The sequence below is a fragment of the Eptatretus burgeri genome, chromosome 17, assembly GCF_056783735.1.
Source record: "Eptatretus burgeri isolate ZD-2024b chromosome 17, Ebu_testis_v1, whole genome shotgun sequence".
NCBI classification, from domain to species: Eukaryota; Metazoa; Chordata; class Myxini; order Myxiniformes; family Myxinidae; genus Eptatretus; species Eptatretus burgeri.
Window position 1 is genome coordinate 4369954 of NC_140977.1, and position 17578 is coordinate 4387531.

General features: G+C 42.9%; 1 protein-coding gene across 12 annotated transcripts in view; it reads right to left on the bottom strand.

Moving 5' to 3' along the window:
- LOC147009144 (uncharacterized) overlaps positions 1–15907 on the bottom strand; it is a 73288-nt gene extending 57381 nt beyond the window's left edge. Inside the window, exons 1-4 of one of the 12 annotated variants that reach the window (XM_085862795.1) lie at positions 7832–10157; positions 4933–5035; positions 2790–2852; positions 1936–1995 (exon numbers count right to left, since the gene is read on the bottom strand). Coding sequence is in view for 9 of the 12 variants with exons in the window: in XM_085862792.1 (XP_085718918.1) it covers positions 1936–1995; positions 2790–2852; positions 7832–8186 (478 nt within the window). In the remaining 3 variants the exon portion in view is untranslated. Of the gene's footprint in view, positions 1–1935; positions 1996–2789; positions 2853–4932; positions 5036–5750; positions 5850–7831; positions 10163–11866; positions 12222–15411 lie in introns of those variants that run through there. The other 11 variants (XM_085862796.1, XM_085862803.1, XM_085862801.1 and 8 more) reach the window with 11 other exon arrangements.
- Positions 15908–17578: the final 1671 nt, after the last annotated feature.

A 17578-nucleotide genomic window follows, 5' to 3' on the forward strand; every position in this document is an offset into this window, starting at 1 on the left:
AAAGGCTGAATGCCTAAACTCGGTGTTTGCATCGAAATCTTGTGTCTGAAACCCATCGCTTTCTCTACCCACCTTACACAGTCGCACCCAACTGTCCCTGGACTCTGTGTCGTTTTCTCCTGACAAGGTGGAGAGCTTGCTGTCAAACCTCGACTCAGATTCTGCAACTGGTCCAGACGGCATCAGCCCACGTGTCCTAAAAACCTGCTCCTCTGCTCTTGCTCACCCTCTCTCTGTTCTATTCACCCTCTCATTTGCTCAAGGTCATCTAACATCTGCTTGAAAATCAGTAAACATCACTGCCCTGCACAAAAAGGTGCAAAAACAGATCCTTGCAACTACAGACCAATCAGCCTTCTCCCAATCATCAGCAAGGTTATGGAATTTATCATCGCTTCAGACATTAAATCCTTCTTCTTCTCCAATTGTTTGATTTCTGATCATCAATTTGGTTTCAGACCAGGTCACTCTACCCTGGATATGCTGCTTCTTCTCTCCCAACAATGGATGGAGATCCTCAATGCCAGACATGAAATTAGAGCCATATCCCTCGACATATCACGTGCTTTTGACACGGTCTGGCACCCTGCCCTGCTCACCAAACTCTCTTCCTATGGTATCCAACGCCATCTCCACTCATGGCTCGCAGACTTCCTCTCCTGTCACAGTCAACGTGTGGCCCTAAATGGAGTTCTTTCATCCTCTCTTCCTGTCCAGGCTGGAGTTCCTCAAGGTAGCGTTCTGGGTCCTGTTCTCTTTCTGGTTTTCATCAATGATCTCTCCGACTCTCTGGAAAATCCTCTTTATCTCTTTGCTGATGACTCCACCCTCTGCCGTACCATCTATCATCCCTCAGACCGGTAAGCAGCAGCTTCTTCGCTCACTGCAGATCTGGGTAAAATCACAAACTGGTCCAACACGTGGAACATGTATTTCAATCCGGACAAATCTCATACTCTCACTCTGTCTCTCCGAAAGGACCATTTGGAAAACCCCCCTTTCCACTTTCTCAACAATCCTCTGGAAGAAGTCCTTTCTTTGAAGCTTCTGGGTCTCACTATCTGCCATGACCTTTCCTGGGAAAGCCACATTTCAAACCTTGCCTCCAAAGCCAGTCGCCGAATGGGAATCCTCCGTCGTGCAAAGTCCTTCCTTGGCCCAACTGAGCTCCTGACCAGATACAAAGCTTTCATCTGCAGCCTGATGGAGTACAGCTCTCCCCTCTGGGCCGGTGCTCCTGCCTCCCACCTTTCTCGGCTTCACGCTGTGGAAACCAAGGCATTTCGGATCATTGGTATCTCCATGATGAGGCTGAGTCTTTGGGCCTCTCACAATCTCTCACTGCCTGCAGGTCGGTGGTCTTTCTGTCTTCTACCGTCTCCTCTCTGCTCTCGCCCCCCTGCTCTCGCCCCCCCCTGCTCTATCTGCGATTTCTCCCCATCATATTTTCGCAGGGCGCTCAAGGTCCGCCAACAACCCCCTTCTGGTAAAACTACCAAAATCACAAATCACTGCTCACCTTCTCTTTCATTCCTCTTTTTCCCCACCTTAAGAATAAACTCCCTCCCTCTGTTCAATCCCATTCTCCCCTCCAGGCCTTCAAAACAGCTGTTCACCACCACCTCTTATCATCCCCCATTCAAATCCTCAATCTTTTCTACCCCCGTTAATCCACCCCAAACCCACCTCCTTCAAATTCCCTGCTTTCCTTCCTGAAAGTCCCTGTAATGTCCATCTTGTGTTCCCCATGTTCCCACCCCATCCCTCTCCCTTCCACAGATCTCCTAATATCTCTGTTCCCCACTGTTTTGTCCTTCCCACTCCCACCCCTCTTGTCTCATGCCCCCCTTGCTGTGTGTTGTGTGTTAGCTCTCATACGATCCTCGACAAGGTATACAGAAAATGCGACAAGCCGAATGTTGTTGTGGTTCAGACCTTCATCTGGAAGGGATGATTCACCTCCGAACTCAGACTTCACCGTCACTTTAACAAAATCTGAAACAAAAATATCTCATTAAAATTAAACAATGGCATGGCTTAATCAAAAGACTTTTCTGCATTTATCTCAAGAAAAAGGTTTAAAAAAAAAAAAAAGAGAAATTATAAAACTCCAGAGGTGCTTATTCGAGCACAAACCCACATCCAGCAGTGCTGGATATTACTATTAAAAGTGTCATTTTGGGGATTTTGTTAAAATAGATAAATAGAGAATTAAACAGATGGGAATACACACTAAAGGCTTACATTACATCTTTACAGATCCAATCATTACGTCATGGCACTGTTGTTCTGAAAAACTTCTGATGACAACCGAGAAAATTGTGATAAATCATGGCAATAAATAAACTCAGCACACGTGCCTGAAACCTGATACACAATAGCTACACCCCAAGAATAACAATGATTTTTGTGTTTACCTTTTTACAGCCACAGGTCATCAGATACTGTAGTTGGTAGTTAATGTCCGCAGGCCCGGGTTTTAAACATCTCCCATCCCGACGCACCGCCAATCACAAAAAATAAATATATAAATATTCAGGATGTCCTGGAAAATGTTCAGGTTGAATATTGATATCATTATCGTTTAGAATATGATTGGTATTCCTGAATTGTATAAACTCAAGTAAACAGGATTTTCAATCATAACTTAACACCAAACTTGATGGACATTTGGACTTTGGGAGAAATAAGAAGTACCGGATATACTGTGGAAAAGTGTACTCTGGATTGGAACATCATCATCATAAACTATGAAACTAAAACATCAACAACGTGTTTATGGTTCAAACCTTCATCTTGAGGGAACGAATTACCAACAAACTCGGACTTCACCTTCAGTTTCAAAATAAAACCTGAAACAAAAAGAATCAATTTAAACAAAACTGTTAAATTTTAAACTAAAAGATCCATCAAAACCCCTTGTTACAAATATATTATTAACAAGTACTCCCTTTACAATCTCAACGATATATTTTGTAACATTTTAGAGTCTGAGTGGAGCACGTACACACACGCCACGTTTATCTACCGAAGAATTGCGAAATGGTCATAAGCAGAGTTTGAAATGTCAGAGCAAACCGGATCATGTGATCATGATGTCCTCCGTCCAGGTAGAAAGAAACCCGGTTACCCGACATTAAATATTTATCAAAACAGAGCAAACACCGGGTATAAAATGTAAACAACACATGTTCAATCACAAGTAGTATAGAAGTGAGACTCCTCGGGCAATCCCATTTCCCTAGTGACCTCAATGTTAATTGAGGCAAAATCCACCCACTCCTCCATACCCAATTACCCATAATAATTAAATATCCAGCCACTTTGTTTTCCTGTTTGTCACAGCTCATGTGAAAGCTCAAACTCTGCCATTCAAGACTTGGTTGTCGAGGTTGACTATATCAAGCCACTGGAGGAAACGAATGAATTTCTTTCAGAATTTCAACCGTTCATCAAAACATTAACAACTCGAGGGGGAGCACTCGGGAGAGTGCAAAACCTCCGCCGCCAATACTGCTGGGTCACTCAAGTGAACCTTATATCTTATTCATTAAATATGATGTCAACAGTGCTGACAGTTATAGTTCTTTTCTCCAACATTTTTTTTTTGGGGGGGGCGAGGGGGGGTTGGAAATCACTTAAAACATGTAAAAATGCAAAAAAAAGAAAACGAAATTTTGAAAAAAAAAGTTCCAAAAAATTTTTTTTTCTCTTACAATTTTTTTTTTGGGGGGAGGGGTTGAAATCACTTAAAACATGTAGAAATGCAAAAAAAAAAATTTTTTCTCTAACTTTTTTGGGGGGGAGGGGGGTTGGAAATCACTTAAAGCATGTAGAAATGCAAACAAAAAAAAAATTTTCTCTAACAATTTTTTTTGGGGTGGGGTTGGAAATCACTTAACACATGTAGAAATGTAAAAAAAAATTCCCTTTTTGGGGGGGAGTCAATTTTTGGGGGGTTGGAAATCACTTAAAACATGTAGAAATGCAAAAAAAAATTTTCTATAACAATTTTTTTTGGGAGGGGTAACAATTTTTTGGGGGGATTTGGAAATCACTTAAAACATGTAGAAATGTAAAAAAAAAATTCTCTTTTTTTTTTGGGGAGGGGTAACAATATTTTTAGGGGGGTTGGAAATCACTTAAAATATGTAGAAATGTAAAAAAAAAATTCTCTTTTTTGGGGGGGGGAGGGGTAACAATTTTTTTAGGGGGGGTTGGAAATCACTTGAAACATGTAGAAATGCAAAAAAAAAATTCTTTTTTCTCTAACAATTATTTTTGGGGGGGGGAGACCAAGTCTAAAATTTAATAGCATGATCCTTGGATCATACCTAACCCCCCCCCCCTAACAAAGTTTCGTCGAAATCCGTCGAGGAGTTTTTCCGTAATACTGTTCACAAACAAACAAACAAACAAACAAACAGAAAGGGGTGAAAACAGTAACCTCCATCCATCTTCGAAGATGGCGGAGGTTAATGAGATAGACAGTTTTGAGGAGTTGTCCCCCAAAACGAAGACTTTGGCTAACCTTAAAGTTGGGGAAGTGTTCTCCTGAAAAGGTTGACTTGGAGATGAGGTTTGAGCAATTATGTGAAAGGTACGAGTTCAGTCTCATAAAAAAACAATAGGTAAGTGAAGACATAATCCAACCAAGAAATGTCACATCTAACAACTTGTTTGTTTTATTTACAGCTTTAAAAATTGATCACACGAGGCCTGCTCAAATGACGCCGGAAAACTCAAGCCAATGCTACCACCACTCAATTATACAAAGGTAACTATTATTATTATTATCATTATGTTTTTTTAATGTTAAAATGATGAGTAAATGTGTAAAACACATTGAAACTGCGAAAATTGTTTGATGCAAGATAACCTGGGTGTGTTCAAACAACCTGACACTTTGTGCATGAAAGGACCAATAATCACCTTGAATAATGTACAGCAACACAAGTTCCTCCCAGACACAGTTGATAACAATTTAGTGGGTTATCATATTCGTTTTCTTTGGGTTGAACGACCTCATTTTAAACTGTAAAAACAAGAATAAAAGAGAGGGGAAAGTGTGTCCTCACCAACAACCCATCCTTTCCTCTCGGTGTGTGTGTGTGTGTGTGTGTGTGTGTGTGTGTGTGTGTGTGTGTGTGTGTGTGTGTGTGTGTGTGTGTGTGTGTGAGGGGGAGGAGGATGGAGGGAGGGAATGGGAAAGTCAACAGTGGTGGCACAACACAAGGGGGGAGGGTAATTATGTGGGAGAAAAGGGGTGCAATAGATTACAGATGATATTTGATTCTTTATTTTCCTATTTGAATCACCAACCTTATCTTTTGTAATTCCTGTTAATAAAATGAGCCTGAAGCCTCTTCATTCAAATTATATAATTTATAAGTCCAAGGAACGGTCAGTCAAAAGATCAATGTGTGGTGTGGCCTTCCCCATGACCGGTGGTGGGTCCGTTTTTCTTTGTAGAGGATACAGTGACCAACAATTTTCATGAACATGCTGGAAGGATTCGCCTTCCCACAGATTGAAGACCTGCTGTCCGATATCATTTTTCAACAGGACGGCACTCCCCCTCATTGGGCCTTAGTCGTTTGAGCCGTCCTGAATGAAAATATTCCATATCGCTCGACTGGCTGAGACGGGCCAACTGCCTGCCCCCATAATCATCAGACGTAACCCCCCTTGATTTTTTTTTTCTGTGGAGGTTTGTCAAAGATGTTGGCCACAACATCAAGGTAGCAAACCTGTCGGATCTTCATTCTCGGATCACAGCTACATGCGCACTGGTGGACGCAAACATGCTGAGCCGAACATGGCAAGAGCTCGTGGACCGCCTGGATGTCCTGCGCGCGACAAACGGAGCTCACATTGAAGTGTATTGAAGGTGTGCACAAAACTTCATGAGTTTCTGTATCATATAAACCAAAGGGTGTTATTGTATCATTTGTGGTTCTAAATATATTAATAACCAAAGTTGTCCGCGTCTTTTTGGAACACCCTGTATATCCCAGATCATGTTTTCAGTCATGGCCAGCTTTATGTTGCCTTATCTTGGGCAAGATTTTTGAGAGGAAGAATGGGAGACAAAGAAGAAATGTTGCATAACACGAACAATTAATTTAAATGTCTTTAAATATATATATTCAAGACTTTAAACGCTTCAACAGTGTAATTTTAGTTGCAAACTTCTTCACGACCAACAAAATGCCCTGAATAACTTCCTATTGAAGTCATGATTGATTAAAAAAAAAACAAAAAAACTGGAAGATCTCATTTCCTCCGTTTTCCCAAGCGGTCCATGTTTAGACCTAGATTATAAGGAGAAATTAAACTACCTAACTCCAAAGAATGATCTTTCCCAAACAATAAACTACCTTGTTTTGTAACAGTCAGGTGCATTAACAAATCATCTCAGCGTCACATGAAATTTCAAATCATCTCAACGTCACATGAAATGAAATCGTCACGAATATTTGAAAAAAAAAAAAAAAGGGATTGTGCCTGCGACAAATTACAACTGCATTCAAACGAAGCAATGGTGGCTTTCATGATCCATAAAAATGACGACAGAGTGGAACTTTTCAAAAAAGGTTTCAAGTTTACGCATGAAGCTAGCAGTTCCACGATGCGTGAAATGTCTTCACCATGTATAACAAAAATTTTTTTGCAAGAAATCAAAACAATGAAACTGGATTACCAAAACTACACAGAAGAAAAACATCAGTTGAGCTCAGCTATCATAGACTTTGGCAGAAAAAGATTCCCACATTGAGGTCCTCTCCCAATCCCGAAGTGAAAGTAAGTTTGAAGAAGATGCCAAGGAATCCCAAAACAAATGATGGGCCCAATACAAATACTAACCGATTGTTTTGCCTTGCAAGTATAAAGTTCTTCAAGTGAAATGTGATCCAGGTTTTTTTTTTTTTTCTTTTTTCTTCTTTCTAGCCTTCTATATCAGTTTGTAAACTTACAACATCATTCATTTCTTTCAAGACTGTCATTTTCGTTTCTTGTCTGCCTTCTTTTTTTAGTTTCTTTGTTTACCTTTAGTTTTAGTCTTTGTTTTTATCAAATGGTATCAGCACACGACAAGCACAGTACACCTCACTTTATTTTGCGATCTAATAAAAGATGTCCGACAGGTAGACTGGCGGCTATTTTAGTTGTGCGTAAATAATGGCTTGCCCTTTGACTCTGTACAACAAAATTACTAAAACAACAGGGGCGATGACATTTTGTGTCTTTTATACTTGTTTTTATTGATGTTTTTGTTTGTAAATACCGAAGCATTGCATAAAAAAAAGAAAAAAAACGAGGAGGACACTCTTTGACATCATGACATCCCCATAAATACGCCTCCGCCCTCATTATTGCATAATTATACATACTTGTACAAAGTTGGATTTACATCCCTGAACCCAGATTCAAAATATTAAATAATTCTGGCTACCAGACCATGCATCAAATGAGGTTGAAATTCAATACATATATTCACCATGACTACAAGATCATAGTTGTGAAGTTTCACGTAGAGTAATAAAGCGATTCAAGAAAAATAAATATTTTGAAATTTTCGTTCAATCCAATATGGCTGCCAGACCATGGGACGTGTCAATTATTCATGAACACCCTGGTATCCCCGAGGGTTTGGGAACATGGGGTGAAGTTTCCCCTCGATCTGTCAAGCCTTTCTTGAGAAGAGGATTTTTAGAGGTTTATTCTTCAAAAAAAATCATAGTTGAAACACAGCAGAAATCACAGCAGAAACCAGCATAAACTCAGCACGATAACAGGAAGTGCAAGGTATGGAGGAAATGGCACATACCGGGTCCCAATTCCTTATCCTCAGGTGGACCGACCCTGGACCCGCAGGATGCGGGAGAACCTCCCAGAACGACCGCGTTTCCTCCAACAGATTCACTCGTGGATCCCGGGGGGTTCGCTTTGTGATGTTCACCGAAGAGATCTCGTTTCATGGCGCACCAAAGGGGACTGCAAGGTGGAGACGTAGAATTCAGTAAATAATGGTACCGTAACTCCGTAAGGTATAGTGCTGTAAAATACAGAAAAGTAAGGTCGAGTGCAGCAAAGAATAGTACACTAAGGTACATGATTATGGAGTGCGAGGTATTCTCGTGAAAGTGAAACATGTTTCCCTTACCTTCTCCAAACCATCTCATTCACATCACATTACATCAGAGCAATGCAAAGGAGGTGTAGTCCCGTGATCATCCCGGTCTATACATCTGGATTGTATACAACTTAACAACTGCACTGCACATACACTGAGGACGTGGTCTGAAATCTCTGGTTCCCCCAGTACATAGTAAGACACTTTTTGAAGGAAGTATCACTTAGAGCCTCAACAACTTTTTATGGAAGTCCATTCCATAAATTTGACTCTCTGGCTGAAGAACACGTTTCTCACTTCCAGTCTGGACCTGCTCTTAAACAATGTTGGATTGCATCCTCTTGTGGTTGTGTTTGCTGCAAGTGTGAAAAAGTGATTGACTGGAACCCCGAGCTTCCCATGTGGTAACTTGTGCAAGGTAATCGTGTAACTCCCTTCGATGACTGTCATACTGTGAGTACAGGTTGAGTTTGTCCAGTCGTTGCTCCTGGGTTGCAGTGCCTTCAGAAAGTATTCACACCCCTCAACTTTTGGCACATTTTGTTGTGTTACAGCTTGAATTTAAAATGGATTGAGTTAAATTCTTTGCACCGATCAACACAAAATATCCTAAAATATCAAAGTGAAAATACGTTTTGAGAATTAAAAAAAATTTTTTTTAATTAAAAATGAAAATCTAAAATATTTTGCATCAATAAGTATTCAACCCCTTTGATGTGACACTCCAAACTGAGCTCAGGTGTATCCAATTTCCTTTGATCATCCTTGAGGCGTCTCTACAACTTGATTGTGGTCCACCTGTGGCCAATTAAATTGATTGGACATGATTGAGAGAGAAACATACCTTTCTATATAAGGTCCCACAATTGACAGCGCATGTCAGAACAGAAACTCCACCATGAAGTCCAAAGAACTGTCCGTAGAACTCCGAGATAGAATTCACAGGGGGTAGAAATATGGGGAAAAGTAAAAGACAGTTCTCATTTTGAAAGTTCCCAAGAGTACAGTGAGCTCCATCATTCGGAAGTGGAAAGAATATGTAACTACCCAGACTTCCTAGAGCTGGCTGTCCGACTAAACTGAGCAAACCGGGCAAGAAGGACCTTGGTCTGGGAGGTGATCAAGAACCCAATGACCACTCTGACAGAACTACAGAGTTCCTTGGCTGAGATGGGAGAACCTGCTCGAAGGACAACAGTCTCTGCAGCACTTTAAAAATCTAGGCTTTATGGGAGAGTGGCTGGACGGAAGCCACTCCTGAGAAAAAGGCACATGACAACACATCTGGAGTTTGCAAAAAAGGCACGTGAAGGATTCTGAGAGCATGAGGTGAAAGATTCTGTGGTCTGATGAGATGAAAATTTAACTCTTTGGTCTGAATGTAAAGCACTACGTCTGGTAGAAATCGAGCACAGCTCATCACCCATCTAACGGCATCCCTACCGTGAAGCATGGTGGTGGAGGCATCATGCGATGGGGATGTTTTTCAACGGCAGGGACTGGGAGACTTGTAATGATAGAGGGAACAATGAATGGAGCCAAATACACGCAAATCCTTGAGGAGAACCTCAAGTTACGTTCTAACAGGACAATGACCCCAAAACATACAGCCAAAGAAACACTGGAATGGTTTCAGAAGAAGAACGTGAAAGTCCTTGAGAGACCCAGCCAAAGCCCAGACTTGAATCCCACTTGAATCCTTGATGTCACAGGTCAAGACATTTGGCAGCCATATTGGATTTACCCTAAAACCTTTAACAAAATTCATATTCTCCAGAATTGCTGGACAGATCTCGGGGACACTTAACACACGTTCCCAAGCCTTGGGGATAGCAAGGTGTTCATGAATAGTTAGTTAAATAGTTCACATGGTCTGGCAGCCACATTGGATTGAATGAAAAAAAATTTAAACCACATAAAAAACTGTTATAAACCAATTTCCGACCTACAAACAAAAACAAATCGACTTCCTTTTTGCATTTTTTAAAGTGTTTTTATACGTTGCTTATTTACTTTTTGTTGGAAAATATATATATATATATATATATATATATATATATATATATATATATATATATATATATATATATATATATATATATATATATATATATATATATATATATATATATATATATATATATATATGGATGTTCTGCTACCGATTTACAAATGTTGTAGTACATATTTTGGAAACAATCTAACATTCTACATAGTATGTACTTTATATTAAAGAAATATGTGTGGGAATTGTTGCTGTCACTGACTTGCTGATAATATTCCACCGTTAACCACAACAATATACTTCTGATTGTGCAAATGTGTCGCTCTTTCAGGGTTTGTGGCTCCTGACCCTAATCCATCGACCCTCCTTTTTTTCTCATCATAAATCTATCTATATACTATACTGTACGAATATAATCAAAACCTTCGGTATGTTTCTGTAAGCGTCCACAAAGACACATCATACGTCTATTAATTACGTACTATTGAAACAGTTTTCGACCCTTTAAACTGGTGAGATCCCTTCGACCTTCGAAGACCCCGCAAGAAGACCCTTAAGACTCAAAATATCTCAAAGACCCAAAAAGACCCCGAGCACCCAAAATACCCAGAGGAGCCAAAAGATCCAAAAGACCCCAAAATGCCTCATCACATGCAAAAACTGATAGGTGGTCGAATCATGCTATAACGGAATATTATGTCATCACATAGAACTCAGATACTGTTCTCGTACCGAATGTACTTCTCATTGCATCTGATACAAATAAGCCTAACAGATTCAAAAGAAGACAGTTTCCATGATCATCAACAAGTCACAGGGATAGACTTTTGACAGTATGTGCTTGTACCTTACAAAACCGTTATTTAGTCATGGGAAACTGCATGTGTCTGTGTCTCTCTGTGTCTCTCTGTGTCTCTCTGTCTGTCTGTCTCTGTCTGTCTGTCTGTCTGTCTCTGTCTGTCTGTCTCTCTGTGTCTGTCTGTCTCTGTCTGTCTGTCTGTCTGTCTGTCTGTCTGTCTCTCTCTCTCTCTCTCTCTCTCTCTCTCTCTCTCTCTCTCTCTCTCTCTCTCTCTCTCTCTCTCTCTCTCTCTCTCTCTCTCTCTCTCTCTCTCTCTCTCTCTCTCGCCCCCATCTATCTCTCTCTCTCTCTCTCTCTCGCCCCCATCTATCTCTCTCTCTCTCTCTCTCTCTCTCTCTCTCTCTCTCTCTCTCTCTCTCTCTCTCTCTCTCTCTCTCTCTCTCTCTCTCTCTCTGAAAGAACTACACCGTAAACCGCCCTGCCCCCATCGGGCTGATTGACAGTCGTATTCCCGCCCAACCCTCCCTTCCCATTTTTTTCCAAAAGGAATGCAGTTTTATGAGGATGAACGAGAAGATTTTTGGGTTTTGACCGATCTCGGTGTTTCGATTTATTTTTGCTTTTCACCAGGATCTGAAGTACTGAAAAGTGATCCAGGTTGGCTCTCACATGGAGCCTAAACGAGTTCTTACAAAAGATGCTCCAACTTTAGTTTTGATTGCAGCGAGTGTCGGTCCACATTTTTTTTTCCGCGTCATCCCTACATATTGAATGCTACTTAATGCACTTTCTGATGAGCGATAACTCCACATTTCGACATGACTAGTCACACAGGCGCCCCGCACGTCGCGGCTAGGCCTGAATACAAAAAACCCCCCCACAAATTAAATCAAACAGAACAAGACAATGAAATGACCAAACAAACCAATTATGTTCAGGTAACCAAGGTAACACAGAGACATGAAAGAAACCGGATGATGATGAAGAGGATTGGTGACTCGAACAGCTCGATGAACAGCTCGACACAAGGCAGGAACGAACAGTCCTTAAGGATTTCAAGGCGGCAGATTCCCCACACGAATCACGTGACCTTTACAATTGTCACAATCGATGTGGTTAAAAAAACTATTAATTAATTATTCAACTGGACAATGGAGGCATTGTTGAGGAAGCCCCCTCCTTAGTCCCGACCCCACCCTCTGAATCCTTCTTCCCCGGGGTTTGGAGAAGCAGCAACCTCCATCCTCGAGTCCCTGCCTACTCGAAGTAGAGACAACTTTTAATTCAAAGCCATCATGTTCGATGGATGTCCATCGAGTCCAGCACACTGTACGCACGTTCTGCTTGAAGCGTAATGCGTCCGTTTTCCAATCAAACTCTCTCTGTCTGTTCCTCCAAATAATAAGGTTACATTACATTACTTAATGATTTGTTTTTGGAATAAGTACACAATAAGGCAGGTCTGATTGAAGCTTAAAAATATATATCGCAGAAACCGTGGGAAAATGAAGAGCCACACCAGAAGGTGAGTAAAAGAAGCACGTGCAGGCAGTGACCGAATGGAGAAATTTGAAAGAAACGGATGGAAAGTGAAATACGGAAATGGAGGCACATCATTCACACCGGATGTGCACACCATCAAGAGAGGAGGAAATTAGAAAAAGATAACAATTGTGAATGAAAAAAAACTGAGAAAGAGCTTGAGAAGCTCTGCCTGAAAGCAGGTGTTTGGCCGGTGAGAGCAAGGGTGATAATGGGTGGTTTGCCATTGCCTTCACAACAGCTAGTCAGGGCAGGAATTTGTCATTTGACCAGGATGCCGGTGATAACTCGCCTCTCTTGGCAAAGGACACCGTGGGAATCAATCGGACTAATGCAGGTTTTGTGGGGAAGAAACACAAGGTACCCGCCGCCTCCTTTCGGGATGTGAAAAACTCATGTCAGAACAGATGTACACAGAAAGACATGACAGGGTCTGCAGAGTAATCCACCGGCACATCTGTCAACATTTCAACTTCCCGGTCCCAGAACAATCGTGGAAACACAAACAAGATCCGATCCTTCAAAAGGAACAAGTAATGCTCACGTGTGACAAGATGACATTGCAAACAAAGCATCGTGTCCAAACATGATGCTCAAACACAGAAAGGAAGTCAGCATTGTTGATCGAGGTTTCGGTTCCCAATGACTTTGGACTAAATGCAACAGAAATTAGTAAAATGACCAAATACCAGGATATGAAAAATGAAGTCAAGATGATGTGAAAATTGAAGAAAGCTGAAATTGTACTCGTGATAGTTGAAGCAACAGCAGTGATGAAGAAAACCCTTCCTGGGTTCTTAAAAATCATTCCTGGGAATATCATTACAAACGAGCTACAAGTGGAGGCTGTGTCAGATGTTCAGTGAAGATTCTGAAAAGGGCCCTTGGAAGAACGAGGCCATGAGAACGAAGTTTTACAGTTTGGTTTATGAATCATGATCCTTTACTGAAAATAGGAGGTGGAGATTTTTGAGTTCTGGGAGAACCTCCTCTCACCTCATGGAACCCTCAAATGGAGATAACAACGTGTTATATAGTTTCTATTTATTAGTTTCAAAGCAAAATATATTTGATAACACCCGATTTCCGAGACGTTTTACGTATCAATGAGTTTTCTAAATTAGAGACAATATTTTTCCCACCTGTCACATGACGATTGGCAGATGTTTATAGAGATTAATGTTTATACACATCTCCCCGAAACGTCGACAATGCAATGTTGTTTTTATAATTTGTTTATTGAAGTTCACCCGAAACAAGGGTGAAAGCTCCTCAAGGTTTGTGAGTTGTATACAGTACATACTGTAGTCGGTAATCACACTGACTCCAATCTGCTGATTACCGGATAATTGCCGATATCGACCAAGCACTAAAGTATGTGTGTGTGTGTGTGTGTGTGTGTGTGTGTGTGTGTGTGTGTGTGTGTGTGTGTGTGTGTGTGTGTGTGTGTGTGTGTGTGTGTGTGTGTGTGTGTGTGGATTGTTCATAAAGCACAACATATTCTCTCCACTAACTCCCCTTCCCCCACCTCTCTCTCTCTCCCATCCTGGCACAACCCCCCTCCCACACACCCCCACCTCTCTCTCTCTCTCTCTCTCTCTCTCTGGACGGCGATTATGTCTGGATGGTGGTTATCCCCATACGTGTCCGGATGGTAATGTTCGGGCGTGTTAATCTCCGGAGTGTCCAGGCGGTGTTTTTCTTCGGACAGCTTGGCTCTGGACACATCCAGGTGGTGTTTGTTTCCGGACGTGTCTGGGCTGTGTTTGTCTCCAGACGGCTTGGCTCCAGACATGTCCGGGCTGTGTTTATAGTATGACAGGTAAAAAATGGATTTCAGACATTATTTTGCTTCAATCTTCTCTGTTATTCTATGCAGAATCATTTTGACGAGACGGTATGAATCGTAATTAACGCTCCACCGCACGTCTGTCTTTCCTTCCTCTCACCTCTTACCGTCTTCCCTTCCCCTACCCCTCCTCATTCTTTTCATCCTTGCTCCCCCACCCATCCTCACTTCCCCCCCACCTCCTCACTCTCACCCACCCTCCCTCTCTTCTCTTCTCTCTTACTATTCCCGTCAGCGAAGCGACGGGTAGTATTTGCTAGTTTGAATAAATCAATAAGCCTGGTGTTAGCTTAGCAGTAAGGGTAGCTGGCTTGGGATCTTAGGGTCCTGAGTTTGAGCCCCGTCGGCCGCTGAATTAACGCCAGGTGGGGTTGACTCAGCCTCCGAGGTCGGCAAAATGAGTATCAATGTCCTGGCATAGGGGCACAGCATCAGTGGCAGAGTCAAGAGCATGTCACACCCCAACAAAATTATCGCTACCTGGTGAAGAAGAAGGAAGGAACAAATTAACAAACTTGCGTAACAGACACCACATGAGTGACGTGTTTACTTATAAGCAATTTTACTCAGATCTTCTCCGCCAGTATTGTTATATGCATGTTGTTCAGGAAGTGACGTGTCCTGGCCATGCCCGAGTGGCGTGCCGCCGGTGTTGTTGTGTCGTCACCTCATATAGAGCGATTAATACCGTTCAGTTATATCACAAAATGGCGTCTTGTTCGTGGTTCAATTCGACGGTACGCTTCGGGGGTCAACTACCTAAAACCGGTGTGGTGGCAGTTGTTCTCGAAACCATTGTTTGAGCCGGCAGATGAGTAGCTTTCCGTTATCGCTCATAAAACAGGCGAGTTCCGGCAAGTATAATCAAAATATAGACCAATTACTGCACCGTAGTCCCAAGACGGAAGTCAGACATAACAATACACACACACACACACACACACACACACACACACACACACACACACACACACACAACTTATTTTGTCAAATTATGAACACACACCGGGCACCAAAACAGTGGTGTTTAACAAAGTCAGAGACAGTCAATTACCTTGAAAATGGGAAACAAAACTTACATTACACGCTTTCTCTTCATCCCAGCATCGCACCAGTCCTCGTTGTCCGGGTTTTCTTTTCCCATTGTGAACCAACAACACCTCTCAGAGGTTTCACTGACGACAGGGAGGCTGTTCCCGAGGCCAATCACCAGACTGCCCAACAGAAAGTAAGTGTTTTTGGCATGGAAGAAAAGACTTCTGAGACATTCAGATTCCAAGTCGATTATTTTATTCAACCGCCACTGTCAAACTCACTCGTCCTTCTTCAGAGAGACCCCCGTACCGGAAGTCCTCCGATAAACCAGAGGTCAGACATATTGTTACGAATTTCGGTCCGCCCGGCGCGCGATCGGCCACGTAACTTGAATTGCGACCGCGTCGCCCACCGGAACGGACAATTCAGTCGTGACCCTCCTTGGAACTATCGCCAGGAGCTAGTCACGGGTGGGTCTTTCGACCCCACCACAATCGTGCCAATCGGCCACCCGCGCAGGATAGGGTTGTTCGCCAAACTCGACCTACCTAAGTACCTGCGCGGGTAGTTAACCGGGCGATCGTACCTCGCCACTGGCCGGCCGAGGACACGAACCGCTTAAGCGGTCCATTCCGTGCTTCAGTGATAACCGAGCGGTGTTATCGCTGGCCCCGACGGACGTGATTATTTACCGGGTGCTTACACCCTTCTACCAATTCCTTCCGTGATGCAAGATGGAACTTTCAAACAAGGGAAAGGACGCAACAAAACGGGGAACAGTTCAACAAGCACATTTATTACACACCACACGTATGCAGGCAGGAATGCAAAACACTAACATGCACATATACAGAACAAAAGCAAAGCAAAAGGTGCTACGACCGTCTATAAGCAATTATGTACAGTCACTTATACGGTTTTACTTACGGGACTCGGTGCCACAACACGCATTCAAAGAAAAAGCAAGAAAAGACCCCCTCATAGACAAGGGAGTCAGACTGGGCCCGTGGGCCTAATGCGCGTGGAACCTAGATGAGCGGCCAGGTCCACGAGACCGAAGGGTCTTACCCGCGCCCTCGTAGCGCGATGGCGGGCAAGCCGCGATGTCAGCGTAGCTGCGCCTGGCTTCGTGCCTCTGGCGTGGTCGGTGTGCACTCCGGCGCTCCCCGTCTGCCTTTTCCGTCGGCTTCGAGCTCCGTCTCCCGACTTGACTGCCACTTGACTGCCACGCACACACTGCTTGACTTCCACTTGACTGCCCCGCCGACACTGCTGCTGCCACTCCACTGCTCCCACTTTTCTGCCACGAGCTGCGTTGTGCTCGCGCTTATATAGGCCGAGGGAGGGGCGTACATGCAAATTTCTGGATCACAGCGGGTTCAGAGGCGGGGCTACACCACCTGATGCTCAGTCATTGGATGGATGAAAAGGGGGCGTGAATCATTCCTGATCCACTTTTCGAGGTGAAAGGAACGCATTCACAACCCATGGTACGACGTGTGGAAGAAAGGCAGAGGTGGTGGGAGTTTGCTGCGGTGGTTTGGGAAGGGTGTTGGTGGTGGTGATTTGGTTGCTGGCGGGCATCGTTTGAGAATGGTGCTGAAGCGATGCTTGCGGGGTGGAGTGGTGGAGGTAAAGAGGCGAAGGTGGTAGTGGTTCGGTGTAGTTGTTTGGGGGCGTTGTTGGTGGTGGCGATTTGGTTGTCGGGGGATGATTGCTCCAAAATAATGATAGAGAAAAGAAAAACGGCTATCTCAAAGGATCGCAGCCCGGTGAACACGGAAATTCCCTCGAAACAACGGTGGGGAAATCTAACTACACATATACTTATCGTCATAACTGATCTAAGGACCCTTTATGGTGTATTGCGAATTTCCACAGCCGTAACAATATTTATATATTATAAAATCCAAGACAAAATGATGTCGGTGCAGTACTACCCCTCCTAATGCGTTCATTCAACGGAAGGTACAAACAAAACCCATAATGTTGTGGAATAAGAGATGTTGACTGTCCATGAAAAAAGAAGTCACCACAAAGAGAAATGGTCAACAAGCAAAATGTACTCTTGTAAATATCGTGCTGGGAAGTGTACGTGACGCCCAGAGCGAGTCGTACACAGCGGTAAGAGTATTGCTGTAGGAGATGTCGACCTGTTTGGTGCTGCATCAATAAAAACAAGCTTCAAGCAATCTATGGAAGCTGTATCAT